Source organism: Barbus barbus (genome assembly GCF_936440315.1).
Source record: "Barbus barbus genome assembly, chromosome: 8".
In the NCBI taxonomy this organism is placed as follows: Eukaryota; Metazoa; Chordata; class Actinopteri; order Cypriniformes; family Cyprinidae; genus Barbus; species Barbus barbus.
Genome location: NC_136736.1, coordinates 13,691,386 through 13,715,212, shown reverse-complemented (window position 1 = coordinate 13,715,212; position 23,827 = coordinate 13,691,386). Strand labels below are relative to the sequence as shown.

General features: G+C 35.8%; 1 protein-coding gene across 1 annotated transcript in view; it reads left to right on the top strand.

Annotated features, from left to right (window-relative positions):
* epha6 (eph receptor A6) overlaps positions 1–23,827 on the top strand; it is a gene marked incomplete at both ends in the record, with an annotated part of 120,183 nt that overhangs the window by 64,040 nt on the left and 32,316 nt on the right. The window contains 2 exons of the mRNA XM_079423428.1: positions 20,705–20,860; positions 22,614–22,949. Coding sequence (XP_079279554.1) covers positions 20,705–20,860; positions 22,614–22,949 — 492 coding nt within the window. The remainder of the gene's footprint in view (positions 1–20,704; positions 20,861–22,613; positions 22,950–23,827) is intronic.

Here is a 23,827-nt window from a genome sequence, read left to right as displayed (position 1 = left end):
AGTCGGTACACTGTCCTAACAGATTGCTCGAGTTATGACCTGACATGAATATTGTTTATTTGACTGTTTGTGATAATGTAAATATGTTTTAAAAGAAAAGCGTAAAGCATGCTTTCTTTGAAATGTTCTGTTGAATATACTAGGCATATACTATGACATGGCGTGATCATAAGAAGCACTTGTTTCCAGCGCTATCTCACGACCAATTTGTATGTATTTTACGAGGTGGCTAATTGTATTCATTTGTACGACCTCACTTGTACGATTTGTCTAAACCCCAGTGACGGGTATGTTTAGGGGCAGGGTTAAGTGTAGGTCAGGGGTGCCCAACCCTGTTCCTGGCGATCGACTGTCCTGCAAAGTTTATCTCCAACTCTAATCAAACACACCTGCCTTTAATTTTCACGCGATCCTGAAGACCTTAATTAGTTGGAGCTGAACTTTGCCGCACAGTCGATCGCCAGGAACAGGGTTGGGCACTCCTGGTGTAGGTCATTCGTACAATTCATATGAATTGTGCAACTCGTAAAATATGTACGATTTAGCAAAAATCGTATGAATTTGTACGAGTGAGGTCATACGAATTTGTATGAATTAGCCACCTCGTAAAATATGTACGAATTGCTGTGAGATCGGGCTGCTTGTTTCCAATAATTGTAACTTCTTAACTATGGTCGACTGATATAGATTTTTGATACCCAGTGCCAATATAAATAACACTTTTGATAGTCCACTCTACTTGTTACTAATAATGGAAAATCTTAGTTTAGCAATAGCTTAGGAGATATTAGTCTCCACACTGTCAAAATAAAAGTACCTCTTTTCCGACATATCGGCTAAACGGAAAGAAAGCAACCTAGTCTCATGGCATTTACGTACCTGGGTGCACTTTTTAGCAAGACACGAAATACATACCAATAACTACATATTACTGCAGTTTAAGTTTCCTAAAGAAACAAACACTAGAAGCAGTAAAACTCCGACACCTTTTACTCCTTTTCACACAAATTTACAGAGTTTTGATTAATAAAGTGTATTTTTCGCACAATTACTTTAAGAATATCATGTTACGACTTCAAAACAATATTAATATGCTGGGAGATTTGAAAACTGATGTTTTTTAACGTTAGCATCGCACATATCCAGCCTCGTATCTATGGGTTTTCACAGACGGTTGGTTTGTTCGATAGCTCACGGAGTATGGAGCCGTACTTAGAATGTTTGAATCCCGTGTAACTATGGTTCAACAAAACTGTTCAAATCTGCATAAAAGGAAGTTGAAATGGCACGGTTGCATCAACAAATACGTTTTTATAACAGTTTTGCATTTGTTAACACTATCGGGTAGGTTTAGGGTTGGGTTTGGTGTAGGGCATATTTCCAACACGATAGAGCTTTAACTTTTAGGGATATTTGAATTCTGAACCGTCGCAGTACGTACCTGTAGCAACATAATAAAAACACAGCAATACGTACCTATATCAACATAATAAAAAAACAGCAATACGTACCTATATCAACATAATAAAAACGTGCCAGGGTTCACGTATTTAACCTGTGTTTTAGCGCCACTCAGTGGACATTTCTCTTTGAAACTGCGGCGAAACGCACAGTAAGGTACGTAAAACGGTGTCGCACAGAAAGTGCACAGAGGTACGTATTTTTTTGAGACCAGGTTCAAAGAAAGACTGGCCAGTGTTGCTAATTAAAAAATGCCAAATATCAGCTGATATATCAGCTTTGGCAATTTTCTTAAGTGTATAATTTAGTGTTCTATATAAATGTGCGAATGGACAAAACTGCAGGAGGAAATCATTTCTGGCAGTGCCTAAACAGGTCATAGATTGTATCTGTGTCTAGTATTATTGCAAATGCCACCTAAAGTAGTTATTTTGGCACTTAACCATGAAGTACCACTCGTACTTTTTTATAATCCATAATTTAGGACACTTTATGAGTTTTTATTCAAGTTTGCAGTTTTCTGTTAAGCAGTTGCACTAGCAGTAGCAGTAGTAGTGGACATCAGCCTTCTAATTCCTTATAATTAAACTCCAGAATTAAAATGAAAACTTATTAAAATCCAGAATTTACTGTTGACTTTGACCTAGTTACAGGTACTGTGGCGTCATTTTGACCTACAGACTCCATGGAACTGTCTACTGAGACCTTGTTTGCCATAACCTGTATCCATGTCATAATTTGTGCTAGAACATACAGAAACAGTAACCTCCAGAATTGGTGGATCCCTCACCATATGCCTCTGAAATACATTTATCTTATCGGTACTGTTTTTAATGAAGGGAAAAAAAGTACTAATTTAAGGTCTAGTACGATACATAAGTCAATGAATGTACATGGAAACATGCATTGTATACAAAATAATGAAAAGTCATGTTATATGAAATATATTGTAAAACAAAAACAAAAGTGGAACTACAGCCTACAGAAACCTAAAATGGAAGCGCCTACACAGCTTTTATTTTCCCTCGGGGTCAGCGCCACAGAGAGATCTGTGTCTACAGGGCTCTTAAATAAGGCTCACGGGGCCCTGGAGACTAAAACGAGGCCTGGAAAGACAGTTATAGAAGAATCACTAAACACAGGTCACTTGCACAAACCTGACCAATAAGCCTGTTGTGAACATGTGATTCTCATTTACTACAGTATTGATCGCTCGATGCAGTGTCTTAGGTCTCTCTCTTTCTCTTTACTCTCTTTTGGAAAAGTAAAAGGGACTACTTAAAGAGATAGTGCAAGGGATAAGGGACAGAGATAGAAATAAAAATCTAGGTTAAGGGTTAGAAATGAATAAAATGAATGAGCATAAATTATAAAATTACATTATAAAATATAAATAATGTATAATAATGCTGTCATTTTGACTATCAGCGTGGCTAAGATGTAGAATGGGACAAGTAGATTAGATTCATATCTATTTTTTAATAGACTGTATATCTGATACACATTTATGTGGATAAGTACAATAAATTGTATTGTAAAGTATTGTTTTGGACAGCAAGTCAATCAAGGTGTATGAGTATAAACTGACTTAAGTCCTTAGGTTTACAATCAAAGTGCAAAGTAAGAAATTTTGATGGAAAGAGAGAGAGAGAGAGTTAGAGCGTGAATGAATTGGGATCGAGAGCAATTTCTTAATTTTCTACTCAGCTAGTTTCTCTCTGCCCTTGTGTCAGAGAGATAGAGTAGGGCAGATGATATATAGACTGACATGTACAGGATATAGAAAGATGTAATTGAAGAGAAGAAGAAAACCACTATAAAGCAAAGATACGTTGTGACACACTCATATGAGAACGTAACGGGACACTGACTTTATAATCAAGAAATACACTCAGTCCGAAGCCAGGTGATCTCTGGCCCCTCCTCTATCTGTGTAGAGGTTATTTCAACCTTTTCAAGTTCATCTCCTTTCAGACTCCTGTTCCATTAACACTAATGCCCAGATAATTCCACTAATGCCTCCTTACTCATAGCTGAGGATTAAACCCAATAAATCTGTATCATTCTCATAGAATGCTGGAGACCTTTTAACAAGGAGCCAATAGATTCCATTTCCCTTTTCCTCCCTCTCTCTCTCTTTTTCCCTCTTCGTCTCTATAACCAGTAATTGATATTTGGGGATTGTGTTTTCTGCTCTCATGCAGCTTGTGAGTGATTGTGAAGTAAAAACAGCTGAGGCTGGTAGAAAAAATACAATTGGCTGTGTGCGTGCACATGGTGATTTAGGATTAACCACTACACACTGGAAGAGAAAGAAAAAGAAAGAAAGAACCCTAAAGCGACTGTAGAAGCAGAGCGGTGAAAACAATATCCCAATGAATCCAACTTCTGATTCTGTAACATGAACTACTGTATGTAGATTAAAGTTAACACTTTATGTTGATAGTCCAATTGAGATATTCTGCTAACTGTAAGTAACTTTGCAACTACCGACTGTCAATTACCAGTCATTAGATAATGAGTAGACTGACTGCTTAAAGGAATAGTTCACCCAAAAACTAAAATGAAATTTATTCACCCTCATAACATTTCAAACTTGTATTAATTTCTTTCTTCTGATGAACACAAAAGATGCTATTTTAACCCCCTGGGGTCAAAGCCTGCACCAGTGCAGTCTGTCTCATATTTTCTTTATGACCACAAAAATAATAAAAAAAATTAAGTTTTAATCGTACAGATAAGAATAAGGTATCGTTTGAAACTGCAAAGCATCTACTTTGGGGTACATAATAACAATAAAACAATATGCTTTTGTAAAATAAAGAAAATATACAGGGTGCGCTCTCTGCCGTCTCGGTCTCTTCTGGGCATGACAAGGAATCAGGGGCCCCAAAACAAGGAGTTCCAAAACACCCTCAGACCACAGAGGGTTAAAGAAGGTGGCTAACCAAACAGTTGACAGTAGCCATTAACTGTATATTTAATATCTGCTAACATTTTATTTTGATGGTCCCCAAAAAGACATGCTACTGATTATAAGTAACTTTGCAAAAACATTGCAACTTATTTTACTAACCCTAACCTAAAATTCCACTAATACTAATACTCTAAGAGTTAGTTGACAGGTATTGCTTATAGTTAGTAGAATGTCTAAAGTGGACTATTGAAATAAAGTGTAAACGCAAAGTTTAAAAAGTTCAGCGTATGAAGTCAGTACTTCCTATATCTGGGTTTGAGATGAGAAGTCAGATGAAAGTTATATAGAACCTGACAAGGTTTGAGGGAATGTTTGTTGAATGCTTGTTTGCTGAACATTCTTTCATGCCTGTGATAGTGTTACAGATGTATGAACATAAACATGCTGCTGAAAATGAAATCTCATGACAGCTAAATAAAGGGGAAAAAATAAAGTATTTATATTGTCTAAATAATTATAATTTATTATAATATAATTCCATCATCTAAATACCTTAGGTTTTATTAAAAATATCTTAATTTGTGTTTTGAAGATGATTGAAAGTCATATGGGTTTGGAATGACATGAGGGCAAGTAACTGATGACAGAATATTTATTTTTGGATGAACTGTGACATTGTTGATTACCTCAAAAATAATTTCATTTTCTTGAAAGGAAAAGAAAAGAAAAGAAAAGAAAAGAAAAGAAAAGAAAAGAAAAGAAAAGAATGAAAATGAAAATGAAAATGAAAATGAAAATAAAGAAAAAAAAGCTTTGGATACGGTGAGGCACTTCATAAACATTAATACACTCCTTGTTTTAACTACATTATTGTTTACATGCTTTTAGTGTGAAACAATTGCTTATTAACCTTTCCCATGTTATGTTACATGATTTGCCCTGCATTGGACTTACAGTATATAACATTTGCTGGTTTCCCTGCTTTTTGTAGTCAATTTGTAGTCCAATTGTCCATTGGTTCCCCCTTGATTGGTCTCCCCAGGTGTCTCTTACTATCTTGTTAAGCTTGTTAGCCCCCAGTGTATATAGTCCTTGTGTTTCTCTCGTGCTTTGTCATTTGTTGAATGTAGTGGTGCTGTTTTGCTTGTTTTCTGTTCCTTGTTTTCCAGTGGCCCCCGTCTTTTGTTTACTTTGTTACTTTAATAAATATGCTGCAACTAGATCTACATACATCTCAGCCTGCTTGCTTTACTTCTGCTGCATTATAGTTAAATGCAATTTTACAACTTTATCGCAATGACAACATACTATAACACATCAAAACCCAAAATGATTGTAAAAATAATGTGAACAACTTTACAGCTCAGATAACACAAAGATATACATTCATTCTTCTAACAGAAGAATGAATGTATATATTTTATGTTTATGTTTCAAATTATAAGCTGTACATTTCTGCTTTTAAATCCTCCAAAAAAGTAGTTCCATTCTAAATGCGTCACAGTAACCTAATTACCACACCAAATGTTCTGTTAAACATTTATTGGACCTGTAATATTCCTTTAATATAAGTATATAATATAAGTCATAATAAAAAAAAATAAAACTATTATACTTTGTGAAGCACTGACATCACCAGGGTGTTCAAGGTTTCTATTGTATAGTAGGAATAAAGTGTCAAGTCACGTTGTCTACTACATGCAATACTATATCTTCTGCATATGCTCTCACTGCCTCTCACTTAAAGTCATGGAGAGGGTGTAGGTCTTATCACATCATCTTGGAAATTCCATATCTCCCCCTTCCTTCCTTACATCCACTCCTTTGAATTTAATGCTATAGCCATACATTATAGATGAACTTGATACTCTTCTTACCCTCGTCCCAGAAGACTCATCCTTCTTGGTGATCTTAATATTCACTTGATGCTCCTACCTACTTCAACGCATCTCATGTCCTTCAAACTCGCTCTCTCAAGCTCCTCTGCAAATCACAAGGAGGGCAACTTGATCTTCTCTTCATAAACTGTCCTACATATTTAATATTTGTCCGTCCTCCTTCATGTGCCTGACCACTTATTTCTTTTGTCTCATATGTATATTAAAAGGAACCTCGTGTCCCTCTTTCCCTTCATTGACTTTTCCCAGGGATTCAAACTTGTCAGCTTTCGGCAAGATATGGTTTTGAATCCAGTAATTTGTGAAGATCCATTGTTTTTTTTTGTTTTTTTATGCTTTATGAACTTATGACATCATGAAAATTTTAAGAATTATTTTAAGGACCAATATTCACTATTAACCAGCATGCATATTACTAGCATATTGTCTACTTATTAGTACTTCTAAAGCACATATCAATGCCTTATTCTGTATGACCTATTTTAAACTTAACAACTACTTTACTACATATTAATAGGCAGTAAATTAGGAGTTTAATTAGGCAAAAGTCATAGTTAATACTGAGAACTGAACCTTAAAATAAAATGTGACCATAATTGTTGTAGGAACAATTTTCACTCGGAAATTACTTATAAAAATAATTCTAATATTTTAAATAGTATTTTCTTGCACAACGTAGTCAAAAAAAAATCTTTGTTTTATTTACAACGTATTTTACAGTGCAGTTACTTACAGCTTTTTTTTACAGTGTATTAGGTATTTCCCATGCTAAAATTGACTGTAAATCCACATTTTCCGAGCTGATTTTAGTTTAGTTTAGTTATTTTTAATTTGATTTGTTTCTTATTTATTTCATTTTATTTTATTTTATTTTTTTATTTTTTACTTTCCTTTCCTTCCTCTTAATCTATTTTGGCAGCTGGTGTGAATCACCATGGAGAATTAGTTTAGTGTTGCGAATTTGTGGTCCCAAATGTATTTTGGGGATTAAATGGAATGACATAAATACTGTCTTTTCGCAGTAAGCCATGATCTTGTTAACGCTAAATAAATAAATGTAGAATCAATAAATGCCATTGTCTGACCTGAGGCTATTGACTGTGTGGCTTGTTTTTCTTTGCTGTTGTTTAGTTTTTAACAACAAATTGTTAGGATTAAATATCCGTGCCTCATGAAATTGCTTTAGTTTTTTTGTTTCCCTCACTAAGTTGTAATGAAAGAGAGGAGTGCTAATGGGTATTACCACGGTGCCTAATTACCACCACACTTGTACGTCCTTCGAGATGTTAACAGCTACTCCGGGCATCCAGACTATGTTCTGAAGTGACAGGGAAGATAGCACAGAAGGATCGTTCTTACTTTAAATGACTTTCATAAAAAAGGAATTCTGTCTTTCTCTGTTATTTCAATAGCTTTTGAACAATGCCTCACAAGTGCCTTCAAAAACCAGTCGGTTTTGCAAGGAGAGCTGGAATCTTGCTGTTCATTACATCTCCTGCCAGATGGTTCATGTGGGTGCTCTAGTCTGGTTTGTTTGAAGGCCTATTTGGATATTCATTTTGACATTTTTTTTTTCTCACTAGCAGCAGATCAGAAGAAGATTATGAACTGTAACTTTTTGTCACCTTTTCTCTAAAAGCATTTGATTAAGCTACAAAACTAGTGTAGCTTATGATTAGAGACGTTACACACACCACCAATTCACACTCTTCTAATGCTTTGGGTGATACTTGAGTGTGGTTTTAATCAGTGAAGCTTGAACAAGAGAGTGACAAATTAGATATGACAAAGTGGCATCATTAACACACACGCACACACAAATTTACTTGAGACTTTTTGCTCTTTCATTCCGGATTGAAACAAAAGACTTTTTAAAACTTAAACTGTTTTTTTTTTTTCTTCAAATTTTTCACTTTACACGATTATCATGTACATTGTCTTTTTACAAAAAACAAAAAAACTCCCACACTGGTGAGCTAACTTTTTTTCCTGGTGTTGGTAGAGTGTCTCGCTCTGTCATCTTTCTGACATGATTTTGTGTGGCAGTAATTTCTACACTCTGCATGTTGAGTCACTAGCTATTTATTTCTTTCCAGCAGTTTGCCCTTAGGGTTTGATGGATATTCCTCAGAATACATCAGGATTTATTGATGAATGATCCACTCTTCCCTCTTGTCCCATATGTTCTCTTTGTTTTCCGGATGGAAGCCTTGGCTCCGCTTCAGCCCTCACTCATTGCCGCAGACTTTCAAACTGATGATTGTGAGTTTCTCCTGGAAAGATAAACAAGAAATGCAATTTCTAAATGCATAACTTTCATCATGCCCATATTCAAAATAAGCAATGATTATCATCTGTGTCGCCTCCCTTCCTCTAAAACAGATAAATTAGAAAAATTGCAACCTAAAAATGTAGGGTTTGGGATTAGTTTTTCCCTTAATGTCATTCTCAGAAGAAATGGAATTGCTTTCTGTAAAATATATATATCTGGATTGTGAAATATGATGGGTCCAGGCTGTTTATGTCAATATAGACAATTTTTCCCTTTTTATTGTTCCTGGCCAGGCAATATTTAGAATTCATATTGGAGTACTAAAAGCAGATGGGAGCTGAAATGATCCCTGTTCATGCCTGCGTTCATGCAGGGTTTGGTGGGGAGGGTTATTGGGTATCCAAGTCGGACAGGTGGAGACAGGATCAGCACTTTGAATTTGGGATGGCTTTCTGTTGACTATGTGTAGTACCACACAAACATATTTAGAAAAAAAATATATAGTGAGAAAAAGGATAAAATACATACAGAGGATATCTGTTACTTGAACATTTTCATTTAGTTAAATAATTATTAAAAGAAAAAATTGTATTTTAATGACCTAAAAAATATTAGATGATCTGTAAATTCTGTCATGTAGCATTTTTAACATGAGACAAAGTTGAAAATACCAAAAGCAATATGATTGCTATGGACTTATGTTTAATAATTTGCAAATACAAAGAACAGTATATTTTGTTGTAATGTCAGTTTGGTGCTTCACTCGTCTGCCACGCTAGTCTAATCTCTTAAATTACCTTCATTTGTGGGGATCATTCTTAGCAAATATTGAAAAATGAAATTAATTAAAGTCACTCATTGAGCAGCAAATCATGTAATTAATTGTATTAACCATTTTAATTAATCAACAGCCTAAATAAATATATGATGATACCCTTTCAGTAGGCATAACCCCACCATGGTCGGGTTGTTATCATTAATAAAAAAAAAAAATATATATATTTATTTATTTAAAGTTTATTAATTGATTCGTTCATTTTTGGCATGCTCGCATCCCACTATAAATGAAGAGCCAGTTATGCTCTTTTGCCTGAAGAGACGTTTATAATTAAGAGTCAGAACACATTATTACAGTACATAATCTGAGGGCTCTTAGATCTTGCTTAAAAGAGTATAAAACACTCTTTCATGCACACAAAGACAATGCTGAATCAGTGAGCTCTTCACTTCCAGAGACAATTGTTAATGAGCAAATCTGCATATGTTTGAATTCACACATTCACGTTCACTTAATTACTTGCAAATGACACCCAATTACCCCCTCGCTCTGCTTTGAGTGGCAGTTCATCGTTTGAAATGATTATGTTTCGAGGCTTCTCCCATCTCTCTCGCTCTCGTCTCATACCTTTGCACAGGCAGAATCCACTTCTCTATCATTTACACACACTGCTGATTTTTAAGTAGCACTCCAGTCTCTCGCTCCACATCGTAATTGTCATTAAGACTGTATTTATAACATGTTCTGCATGTGGGCTCTTGAAACAGTTTTTACACCAGTGTGCTGATGTCCATCCATCAGACAGGCCCTTCACAAAAGCACTTTAAGACTGTGGATATGGATTTGGTGTTAAGAGGATACACTTTTTTTCTTTCTCTGTCAGCATAGTTCTATAAAAGCAGCACTTTTTTAATTGTTTTTCAGAAAAATGGAAAACAACTTTAAGTAGTCAAGTACAAAGTACTCCAACTAAAATGTAGAGAAAAAATTAAATGATTGTACAAGCAGTATTTACTCTTCTGTATTACAGATTTCTTCTGCAGCAGCCGTTTGATTACTGTACAAAAGTATTGGTACTTTTTCTGTTTTATACTCTTTTTCTCTCTGATGGAATCTGCTGACTGTTTTCACATTTTCTGTGCTGATCTATGAAAAAACTAAAAATGTATGGAATGGGTTTTAAAGTGGTAAAACATGTTAAATAGGAACGTTCTACACATTTGTTTGGGTGCTGAAGGCAAAATTAAATTAGCAACAAATATTTAATAAAAGAATATGCCAGAGGAAAGGATGTGCAGAACTTTAGCCCAAACCTAGAAAATAAAGAGCATTTTGGAATGTTAATAATTCTCAAAAAACAAAAATGACAATGTAGGAAGAAGGAAGAAGTAATATTGAAGATTCTCCACAATTTTACAGTAAGTGTGATCAAATCATATCTTATTATGTAAGCTTTTGAATAACATTTTTGGAGTCTTTTATTATTGGCAATGTACTCACCGCAGGGCAAGCATGTTCTTGATAAAGCTGCTGTGAAAACATTGGAAAAGCTGACGAGGAAGTTGCGGTGAAACTATCTTTAGGCGGAGCAAAATACTTAATCACTCCGTCTATAGCGCATCGGCACTGGGTGATTTACGCTGTCAATACAGAAGACAAACCAATGGGCCACTGGCTGCTTGCTGTCCCTGTGTGATGGTCCTTGGCAAAAAATAAAATAAAAAATTCTGTCGGCCCCTAATCAGTCCTCTAGACATTTTTTGAGAGTGTGCGAGTAAAAATTTGACGTGGTCACACGTTTGCGAGTGCATGGTCTGGCTGCTCCAAAGCGTCTGCTTCATACTGAGCGCGCTGTAAAGCCGCGGCACATTGTAGCAGGAGTCAGATTTCACTGATCACGTGAAGAGAGGCGCTTTCAGCGCGAGAGCTTCGTGGGTAGAGCCTGGTTTATACTCGGCGCGTCAGCACGAGCGCGAAGGTGCGCGCAGCGGATGGAGCGCAACGGAGGATTTGGTTTCAAACTAAAGTAAAAGACCGCTTCTTAAACCAGAGAAGGTGAACATGTTGGTATTCTTGTAGAAAAAAATATGCAAGTCCTGTCAGCAACAGCCAGTTTAGTTTTACTTTTCTTTTTGTTTTGAAAAGCTTATCTTTGCTGTTTACCTCACCTTACGCTATGGAGGCTAAACTTATATTTTGTATATATTATTTATTTGATTCCTCACTGTCTGCTAAACATTCTGTAATGTATTACTCAGTATATAAGACAGCATGTGATGTGTCCTATGCCATGCCTCATCTTATTTGTTTTTGTTAATAAATGTTATGTTAGTTTGTCATTGCAGCCTACTGTTTTCCTGTAGTTGACAGAATACAATGAATAACAATGAATCCATCTTTTGTTTTAGTCTTAAATGGTGAAAGGTGTATAGATATAAGCAAAACAGACAATTATCTTTTCTTGTAAAACGTAACACCAAGATCGCAAATTTAAAAGTGAAAGCACACGAAAAAAAGGAATTCCAGTTCTCAAAATTTAAATCACAAATAATACTGATGAATAAGAACGGGTTGAATGTTGAACACATTCGTTACCATATACTATGATACAATTCATCAGCATGCATTGATTAATCAAATGTTGTATATAAAAAAATAAAAATAATTGCGACCAAATTATGTGCTTGTGCGACCAACTGAGAAAGTTAGTCGCAAAAGTGCGACCAGTGGGAAGAATGAGTCTAGAGCTCTGCTAAAGTGCACCAGCCAACCGGGGAAATGCTGGTATGCCCGATTACCAATCCAGCCCTGGTTTGGACTCATTTCAGATGCCATCCTGGTAACACTTTAGAATGGGAAACACTTATTCACTATTAACTACGACTTTTTCCTCAAGAAATTAGAAATTTGCTGCTTATTAATAGTTATTAAGGTAGTTGTTAAGTTTAGGTATTGGGTAGGATTAGGGATGTAGAATAAGGTCATGTAGAAAAAGGCATTAATATGTGCTTAATTACTACTAATAAATGGCTAATATTCTAGTAATATGCATGATAATAAGCAACTAGTTAAGAGACCTTAAAATAAAGTGTTACCGCCATCCTCATCTTGTTTCTTTCCTCATTCTCTATGGATTGAGCCCTGCAGTAAAGCACACCGAGCACAGGGCATGAAAAGAGAGAACTGGGGCCTTTTAGGCACTTTTGCACCTCGGGGACATTTTTGATTGATACAACAGTTATACATCTCACTGTCTGCAGTTAGGATGCCCACTTCTCCAAAAATAGAGCATAATGCAGAGTTCAATATACCAGAGAGAAAATGTTTAGGGAACAGCATCAAATATCAAAGTTGTTCGAAATTTCACCTAAACAGCTCAGCACAGTGTTCTTTTTTATTTAAATAAAATCTTGAAAATAGTGCTTCTGCATGATTCAGCAGACATAAAAAGCTGACGTTAAAGTAAAATATTGTATCAAGATGCTCACACATTCAGAAAATTGTATTTTGCTAATGTGTACATGCCTAAAGGTGCTTTTAAATGTCTCAACAGCATAAAGTTCAAATGCCCAATGCATAACACTATCATTCTCAATTAGGAGCCTATAACAATCTTTAAACAGGCTTAGATTTGATTGCACCATAAATGATAATTGAATCCAAATCGACTGAATGTCAGTGTGTGTGAAGGAGCTCGTTAAGCCTGTTAGATGTTCATTAAGCTTGTCAGATGGGTGAACTTTGTGCTGTAGCATGTTTTCTCTCTGGAATAGCACTTTTACGTCTAGGTCAGAGGTTGGCCACTAAGATAATTGAAGTAATTGGTAGCGACTGCTAAGCAATGTAAGGTTTTTGCAGCGGGTTATCGTTTACCCTGTCATTAAGCATGTACTTATATTCCAATGGCTTACATGTATCCATCTTTCAGACCCCCGAAGCTGTCTTAGATTTGCCATACGACCAGAGCACTTCCTTGAACTGTCAAAAGCAAATGTCCAACCATGGCAGCCTAAGGACCCTGCAGTTAAGCTTTAACTGATGGCTGCAGTCGAACACTTTGTCTCTCATTGTCTGTCAAATGTGTTTCCTGTATATGCCAGTGGCTGAGGTCTTACGCAGCTGGAAATAAATCACTCGGTTTGGTTTATTTGAATGTTCTCTTATGATCATCAATCAGGGGGTGGGAAGTATTTTCTACCTGTGTCACCTCCAGCCTCATTAATAATTAATAAACTTTGTTTTTCCTCTCTTTAATTCCACCCAGCAAAAAAATGGACTCGTGGTATAGAAATTTAGAGAGAAATGCCAAAGACATGTTTATGATCTGAAGTAGTACAAAAGCATTGCATCAGAAATATTGTCCTCCAAAGAGCGTCTGCCAAAAGTAGTTTCAGACAACTTTAGCATGTGGCCATTGTTGTTTTAGGATATACTTTTTATGCAGAGCCCCTATTTATACGGTAATTATAGGGGTGGGATACTAAAATTTTATAAGATTGTGCTATAGTCATTTTATGAGATTGTGCTATGGTTGATTTTAAAATTTGTAAAAAGTAATGGAAACAACATACAAATGTGTGAATGAATGATTTTAATTCATTTATAGATTAGCAATTATTTCATTTGTGGAAATGTATTGCTTAAAATGGAAAGTTGAAAAAAATGAAAGTTTGGAGTCTTGTATATTTTCCCATAACCACTGAACCAATGTTTGTTTGTTTGTTTATTATTGGAATTACTATATTGACTTATCAAATCACTGTGATGTGTTTACATGCTTGTTTGCATGAAAAAATGTAACACTGAAAAAAACAAAACTGTTTGTCATCAGTTGTCACTGTCAGAATAAGAAAATTATATTTTTTGTCATAGTATCCTTTCAAAGTTTAACACTAGAACCGCCACGGGATAATTTTACCCATGGCTGTTTTTCAACAGATTTTCAATGAAACACTCAAGTCTCCCAGTCATTGACTTTTACTAAAATTGTGTGATTTACAATCCCCTGTTGTTAAACATTGTTTAAATAAAACCAGATAAAAAAACGGGGCATTTATACCAAAAAGCACCTGCAGGTCAAATTTACCCTCATAATGCCTGTATTTTCGCACTGTCATTTTCTGGGTGCTTATGTTTTAATCAATATTATTTTGTATAGCGCTTTTAACAATGCAAATTGTGTCAAAGCAGCTTTACATCGGCTTGATATAAAAGCTGGGTGGCTTTATATCAGCTTTACAGTATTTAGACGGGGAAATAGTTTGTCGAAATAGTGTCATTCTCCTCTGGCCAGACAAAATCAGCAGTTTAAATCTAGGCTAAAGCAGAATCAGATTGTGCAAAGGACTCATCTGGTTCCTGAGGTCTTAACATTGTTCATTGCTAGTCAACGCCTTTCACTTACTGAATTAGTGGTTATCAGTTTTATAAATAAAGACAATATGAGTAAAGAAGGCGATTTATGGATGCTGAAGAGGTATAGGAAGCACTAAATACATGAGCGATGGAGAGTCTGATGGTGGGGAGATAAGTAAAGCGTCCTGGGTCAGCTCAGCATCTGAAGGCTCATCTGAAAGTGATCAAGATATCATATTTATGTTTTAGTCTAATGTTACTCATAATTGTTCAAAATTTGGATTAATTATTTAATTATTTGTTTTGCCATTTCTATCGTTTATTGTTCGCTTCTGTGGTGCTATTTAATCTGCCTGTTTACTGAAAAAAAAAAAAATCTTGGCCTTGGCCTTGGCCTGTGTGATGTACATCAGGCCAGAATCTGTGAACTGCTGATCTGAGAAAGGGGTTTTTATTTCGGGGGATTTAAAAAAAAAACACAGTATAGTGTGGCTGTGTACACACACTGCCAACACACATTTATGTTCAAACACCATGTAAAAGTGAATTTTGCATCTGATGACCCCTTTAAAAATAAGGTGGATACGGTACATCATCCACCCGGTGCTACTAGTGAGTAAACTGTTTGTAGGTATAGCCCCCCTGGAGCAGCCCAGGGTTAAGTGTCCTCCTCAGTGGCACATAGAACGAAATTGCAATATCAACAACTCGGCAATGCCACAGTAGCATTACATAGAGGACCGAACTGCAAGTTCTGCATTAGCAGCCAGTTAAATGTACATCAAATTGACACAGATAAATGGAAAGAAGAATTCCTCCTCCGCTCAGTGAAGGCCTATTGCTGAGCATAAGGCGGAAAATACACACGTGTCTCCTAGTGCAGAGGTAGAAAATCACATTCATAACATTTAAATAGCAACTGGAGATAAAAAAAATTAATCATTTGTCCTAAAACTCAACGCTTATAATTATTTTTTCCATATTCGCTCTGGGCGGCAAGTCGGCGGAAGGCAGCGCGTGCTTGCAAGCCGCTGAACACATTTAGCAGTCCATTACAATTTTCGCTATAGACTGCTTTTCCAGATTGAATAATGACTGTTAATACTCCGCATTTTGTAAAACTGTCATGTGAGAAAGCATTGAGTATATTCCAGCAATCTGTCACTCGACCCTTTGTTTGCCAACTGCTAACTGACAGATATGATTAGCATTCAGGAAAACCTTTCAATGGGATTTGTATATCTAAATGCTGAGGCAAAAAAATAACACAAATTAGTGGAATCAGCAGGATCCAAGGCTGCGCAAAATGGACCACTGATTGAATTTCTTTTTTTGCAAATCTGTTTTTTTTTTTGCCTATCAAAGCTCCCCGATTTGTTTCCCTCGCATACAAAAGCTATTATTTACAGCTTTTTAGCGTATTAAGTAATTGTGCTATCATGGGTCTATTTCCTCCTCTGGGGACTGACATACAGCTGGAGGCAATCTCCAGTGCCTATTTCCATACCCAGATAGACTGTCAACAGAGAGTAGAGAGATACAGAGAGGGAGGTGGGCAGATGGAGGGACAAAGAGAGAGAATGAAGGAGAGAGATAAAGAGACCAAGAAAAGGCAAGAGAGAGAGAGAAGAGAGATGATGAGGTCTAGACTGCTCTGCACCATCGGGTCACTATAGCTCTGAGTCTATTCATTAAAGGCGAATGAGAATTTTAAACCGCATACAAAATCATAATTGCATTTTCTACCGGCAGTCCCCTGTGCTAACGATGAAATTGTTTACCTGAGGGACTACATCTCTTCCTTGCTCTCTCCTAAAATTCTTTCTCTCAGTTCCCGGCTCCTCCTAGCCTTACACCTCATGCACACAAACACGGCGCTGCTGGAAAATGCCCCAAAACTGTCATCGAAAGAGAGGAAAAGAGACACGGAGAAAAGACGAAGAAAGAAGGGGAGGGAAAGAATCTCTAGAACTATATCTTCCACACAGACACTCTCTTGTCCTCCTGTCATAAAGGTCTTGTCCTCGGGGGCAAGCAAAGTGCCGTTGAGATGGGATGATTGCTGGGGGAGAGAGAGAGAGAGACTTACTCTCTATGCTGTCTGTCATCGAAACAATTCAGACACACTCGGAATAATAAAATACTCCACTTTCTTCCAAATGGACCACCTAAACCCTCCTCGACGTTGTTATTATGCGCTACATGACCATTAAGATAAAGCCCAAACTGGAGGTCAGGCAGCCGAACACCTTTTCCCAGGTTCGTTCCCAGAGCCATGGCCGTTTTTTCTAGAAAAGTTTAAAGCATGGTTGCAGGGAATTGGATCGATTTTCTAAATTACTGTCTCCTGTTCATCTCCCCTGCTGTTCTAACCTCCTGCTCAGACAGTATGTCAGCTGATACTCAATACATGTCTGACTGAGGGGAAAAAATATATATTCATATTGACATAGCCATTACGGAGTCCATTAACTGGCACTGAGGGTTGTATTTAATTGGCTTTTTAGAAGGTACACGTCTGAATTGTGGACATTGCTGGATCCGGCAACTGCTTTTTAGGTGAAAGTAGCAGAAAAGACTATTTTAGCGCCTGAAACGCTGCAGAGTTTGTGTGGTATATAAATGAGGCTTAATTGCTCCAAGAACAACAGAAATCATTAAAATAAAACCAAATAAACTACTGAAAATGAAGCTTAATTAAAGGTTAATGTAGTATTGTTTTTATGTTTTTTTGCTTTTATTTTACCAGCGTACCCATACCAGTGTACTTTTTTTTCCCCACTGTGTTATTACAACCCTCGTAAAGAGCCATACCGGGAGTCGTTTTACAATGTGAGCAAATTAAAATTGAACTAATTTCCTAGATCCAAATGACCACTTTGTTATCATGCCTGCCTCCAGCGCTGCCTCATCCTGCTTTGCATCCTTTGATATTGAGAGCTGAACCGTTCTGCAGCATGTCTGCCTGTGGATCCTCTGGGGAAAGGTAAATGCTGCAGAATCGTACCGTTCTTGGTATCACTGGTCTTCACTGAGGCAGATCTACTTCCTCTGTTGGCCTAATTAGAGCTGCCATGGGTCTTGTAAAAATACTTGTGGTTCTAGTTAGAGGTCATAATAAAAGTAATACTAAGATCAGGAGCAGTAGCACTAAGAACAGAAATAATTGGCGCAACAGTGATAAATTTATATAAAATGGTCTTTCTTCAACTTTGGACACTCCTATATCCCAGGGGTTAATTTAAAAAAAAAAATATTAGATTTTTATTGTTTTTTAATGTTGTTTTTTATGAATATTTTATTGTGTCATCTCCAGTGGTGCTGTATTTTTGTCAAATTATGCACAAAATGTGAAAATATATTTTAATTGTGTGTATTTGGGATACAAAAAAAGCTAGCTGTGAAATTAGCCTTAACAATACATTTTATTCCAAAATGTTTCAAAAATATGTTCAACCACCATAATTTTACCATAAACCATAAACACTACTTTATATATAACTTGAGAAGTGGTGGACATGATATTGTTGTGGGATATTTTAATACTTTCAGGGGGGAATTGTTTTAATAATAATAATAAAATAACAGTCAACTGTCTGACATTATATTCTAGTTCACAAGTTCAGTGGACAATATTCCATTTTTTTTAATAATGATTTTTTTATGTTTTTTTTCATTAAAAATTATTTAACAAAATATAGCTTTTTATCTAAAAAGTTGTTCCCTTTCAGTTGACACCTTGAACCACCTTTAATTTTTAACCACCTTGTCATCTGGAATTTAATGCACACTTTTCCAATAAATTACAAAAAGATAAAAGACCCACTCTACATTTTCTCTTATGCAATATCCTGCTTCACTTAAAAATATGTCTTATTGTGAAAATAAAATTGGTTGTGATCCGCAAATCATGAAAGATATTTTTTTCCTCAGATCTGTTTGGTGGCTTATTTGTTTGACTGCTTGTCGTATTTGCACTTCCATAATATATGTTCTCCATTTCTGTGAAATAGAAGTTGACTTTGTTTACAACAGATCTAAATAAAAGTAAGAACCCTCATTAATGATTTATACATTGGAGTTGTTTTCCTTGCTAGGAAAGCTGCCAAACGCCTATACTGATTTTAAAAGATGCTAACAGAGGTCCTGCGCACACAACTTATTTCCCTGCATCACAATAAGGACGAAAGGCTGCTGGGGAAGCTCTCCGGGAATGGCCCTGTTACTGGAGAAGGTGTCTGGAGTCAGAGAGAAACAGATCAATGCCTGTAATGTTGTGGCTATAGAAAATTACCAACCTCTAAGGAGCAAATTTAAATAAGAGTAAAACTTGTGTATGTGTATGTGTGTGTGTGTGAGAGACAGAGGTAGAGACACTACAGAAAGAGATCTGCTATCTTACATCTATGATGTGTGTAAGTATGTGTGTGCTTGTGTGTGTACCACTTAACTCAGTCTCGTCTGGCTGCTCTCCTGGGCCTTGGCAAGTCTTTCAGTGTGGAGTCTAAGTCCAAGTCAGGGAGTGTTTAAGAGCTGCTATGGTTTGGAGTATAGAAAAGATCAAATGAGTTAGGCTGCACACTGGAGAGACTGAGAGAGGGAGAAGCTGAAGCTTTTAATGTATCTCTTAAGCTACCAGTTCCATGGAGACTGATGGGTAGCTAAAGATTGAAAACATTACCTCACATTTTATCTACCTTAGACGTGTCCATATTTTAACTGGTCATTTAGGGATGTTTGTCTGCATGTGAGTTTAAACCAGTAATATAAAATTTAAATAACATAAAATATTTAATTTGTCAAATAGGGAATGCTAGAATGAGTCTTGTGTGAACATGATTGCAAAGTGGATTGTTAATGTTTTTGAAAGAAGTAAGTTATTCAGTTTTTCTTACAAAGGCTCCATTTATTTGCAATAATACAGTAAATCAGTAATATTGTGAAAATGCTATTACATTCTTTTAAATATTTTTTTTTCTGTGATGCAAAGCTTAATTTTCAGCAGCCATTACTCCAGTCTTCAGTGTAAGATGATCCTTTAGAAGTCATTTAAATATGCTGATTTGCTGCTAAAGAAATGTTTATTATTAACAATGTTAAAAACAGCTGTTCTGCTTGATATTTATGCAGAAACCATGATTTTTTTTTCAAGATTATTTGTAGAATAGAACATTTAGAATATATATCAGCATATACAGTATTTGAATCAGAAATCTTGTATAGCATTATAAATATCTTTACTGTCATTTTTTTAATCAATTTCATGCATCCTCACAGTATACAAGTTTGTTTTATTAAGATAATAATAATAATAATAATAATAAAAAAAAAAACTGACACCAAACTTGGTAAAATGCATATGTATTATCCTATAAAGAATATAATATATTAAAGTTTTAAAGCCTTTTTTGTTCTAAAGCCTTCTTCATTTGTGTTGTCCACCAGGAAATAGGGATATATATATATATGATTAACTGTTAATTTGATTAAATAATTGGCATACTGTATCATTCAATTTAATGGTTCAATTAAATTTGTATTTGTATCAAAAAATCCTGGAATGCACAGTCTTAAATGTGCTGTATGTAAGTTTTTGACTCTACTAAAGCATAAAAATACCATAGTATATTTGCAGATATTTAAGAAACATGCTCGTTGACATATTTAAGTTAACTTACTTGATTATCTTAAAAACAATGCTACAGTCAGTTATTCTCCTTTGAAAATGTGCGTTCCGGGCCGGAAAGTCGATCTCTGTTTTGGTTTGTGAAACCCCGCCCACTGTCAGTTTACCCAATTGTATTTCGACACCCCGGGTTGCCAGTTGGCGGGAAACACAGCGTATTTCATGTCATTCCTTGTCATGTGTGCTCGTTCCAGTTGGTGTCATCAATCTGGCAACCTTCGTGTGTGTCAAGTCTGAGGAGGAGGGAAAAAACTCTCCAATAGTTAGAATTTGGACTGCAATACCTAGTTCAACTGCAATACCTAGTTCAAACTTTTCTTTTATGTTTTCTCAACAGCCTGCAGACCTGGGTTCTACAAAGCCTTTGCAGGAAACATCAAATGTTCAAAGTGTCCCCCACACAGTTCCAGCCACACCGAGGGTTCGGCACAGTGTCACTGCGAAAAAAACTACTACAGATCCAGCAAGGACCCTCCCACCATGGCATGCACACGTTAGTCAGCCTACTGCTCTGTTTTCATTCATTTTCCGTTTTATTTTTTTCAGTTTCGATTTTAGTGCGCTTTACATGTAATGACAAAACAGCTCATTTGTTTTTCCAAAGTGTTGGTAGCTTTAAAACTCCCTAGTTATAACAACCAAATAGTTTAAACAACCAAATAATATTTAAAGGAATAGTTCATCAAAGATTTTGAGAAATTTAGCATTACATCACAATTGGATCCTCTTCTGTGAATGGGTGCCATCAGAATGAGCCCAAACAGCTGATAAAAACAAGCAAAAATAGTCCAAATCAGTTCTAAACTAAATATTTTGGTGGATCTTGATGTGAGAAGACAACATGATTTTTTCCTCGGAAGGAAGTATTATCAATTATGGGTTCATATTTTAGTCAGAAACAATGGTTTGAAGTTAAAAACATCTTATTGATGGATTCGTTTCTTACAAACATGCAGCTTTTGGCTTCACAAGACTTTAACTGATGGACTGGAGTGGTGTGGATTACTTGTGGATTATCGTGATGTTTATAGCAGCTTTTTGGATTCTTATTCTGACAGCACCCATTCACTGCAGAGGATCCATTGGTGAGCAAGTGATGCAATTCTGAATTTCTCCAAAATATATGAATAAACAAACTCATAGCTATTCCTTTAAGTAATTCCACACAATCTAGAGTATATCCTGTAATATCAGAGTGTGATCTGATCATCCTAGCAACAAGACAAACACTTAAACTATACTGCAATGATACTGTATTTATATTGAAGTTCTCCCTGGTCATTTTCAATACCATCTATAACTGTGACACAAGAAGATTCCAGCTGCATTTGTATGAAGTGAGAGTGAACGAGTCAGCGGTGTGATAAAGGAGACAGGACCAGTTTCAGTTTCCCAGAGGAGAAATAAATATATAAAATAAGATTAAAAAGATAAAATTCAGTACCAGTGCAGAACAAAAAAAGTAATCAAGAGCTTCTAATCAAGGAATTAATTAAGAAAATATTAATAATTGAGAAGGTAATTAAGAAAGATAAACTAAAGATGAACAATGAGACTCAATGTGCCAAAAATAGTGATAATGAGCATACATTTTCTCTCTCATCATTCTCATTCTCATTCTCATTTCTACTCTTATTGTTTCTGATTCTATCGATCAGAATTCCAGTTATTTCAGTCTTCTGCTTCATCACCCTCTTCCCTTCCCTCCTTCTGCCCCCCATCGTGATTACCCAAATTATTCACCAAACTCAATCTTTTCAACACCAGCAGCAATCTGCATTAAAAACAGGAGAGGAGGAATAATTACTTCCTTGTTATTCACGAGTGGGTGCAATTATCATTAACTATGATAATCATGTCTAGGACATATTCTCATTATCATCATTAGCTGGGTCTGGGAAACAGCAGATAAACGCAGACTTCCCTGTATTTGGCTCTGAGCCGGCATTCTATAGGAAGCAGAACCATGGTACTAGAGCAGAGACATTTGTATATCAGCGGAACCAGAGGGAGGGAGTAAAAGAGAGATGGCAAACGCTCTCGAGTGGTTTTGGCATTAAAAGGATTCATTAGTTAATGCATATGCATATGTTTTTGAGAGAGCGAAAAAAAGATAAACAATTCTTAATCTGCATAATATTTTGCTCGAATAGGCGTTTTTTTTTTTTTTTTTTCCTCTTACAGATGGATTTCTGTCAGCATGATAATTATGGTTGCTAATGAGTCAGGCGTGTCTCTTCTTTCAGGACCGCCCTCCTCTCCTCGAAACTTGGTATTTAACATCAATGAGACCGCCGTTTTTCTGGAGTGGACTCCGCCCAGCGACACAGGTGGTCGGAAGGATGTAAGCTATAATGTCTTCTGTTTCCGATGCGAAGCTGATGGCCAGGCCTGCGAGGCATGCAACAGCAACGTGCGCTTCGTACCCAAACCCACGGGCCTCACAAGCACCTCTGTGGTGGTCCAGGACTTTGTGGCGCATGCTAACTACACATTCCAAATCGAGGCTCTGAATGGAGTGTCAGGCTTGGGCAGATCCGAGAGACAGCTTGCCAATATCACCGTCAGCACAGAACAGGCTGGTGAGTAGAGATTTTTTTAACACTGAACTGACTTGAACCGAACAGTGGATCATTGAAATTCTAGGCTTTGTTAAGTTGATAGTTATGTTGTGGTGATAAACTCACAAACAAAGCTCACATTACTGAAGAATATAGGAGTGGACTAAACAGATGCCTGCATGTGATTCTGATGCATTAAAAAATGATACATTAATAAAGAAAAAATATGATTTATTAATTATAAAGTTATAGTTATAATCAGTATAGTATAGGGACGGCTTCATAGGAGGACAACTGGAACTGCAGCCTGTCTTCCAACAGTTCATGAAAAAATAAAATAAAATAAAATAAAATAAAATAAAATTAAATTAAATTAAATTAAATTAAATTAAATTAAATTAAATTAAATTAAATTAAATTAAATTAAATTAAATTAAATTAAATTAAATTAAAAGTTTGGGGTCAGTACAATTTTTAAAGAAATTCATACTTTTAATCAGCAAGGATACACTAAATCAATCAACAGATATACTAAGACATTTATAAAGTTATGAAAGATTTATATTTCAAGTAAATGCCATTCTTTTGAACAACCTATTAAATTTAATTTCAAAGAAAAAAAAATGATGTATCACAGTTTCTACTAAAATATGAAGCAGAATGATTGTTTTCAACATTGCTAATAATAAGAAATGTTTCTTGAGCTGCAAATACGAATATTAAAATGACACTGAATGTGACACTGAAGACTGAAGGCTGCGATAATTCAACTTCACAGCAATAAATAACATTGTAAAATACGATAAAGTAGAACTTATTTTATTAAATATTTCATAATATTACTTTTTTAACAATTAAATGTAGCACTAGAGAAACAAAGAAAAAAAAAAAAACTTACA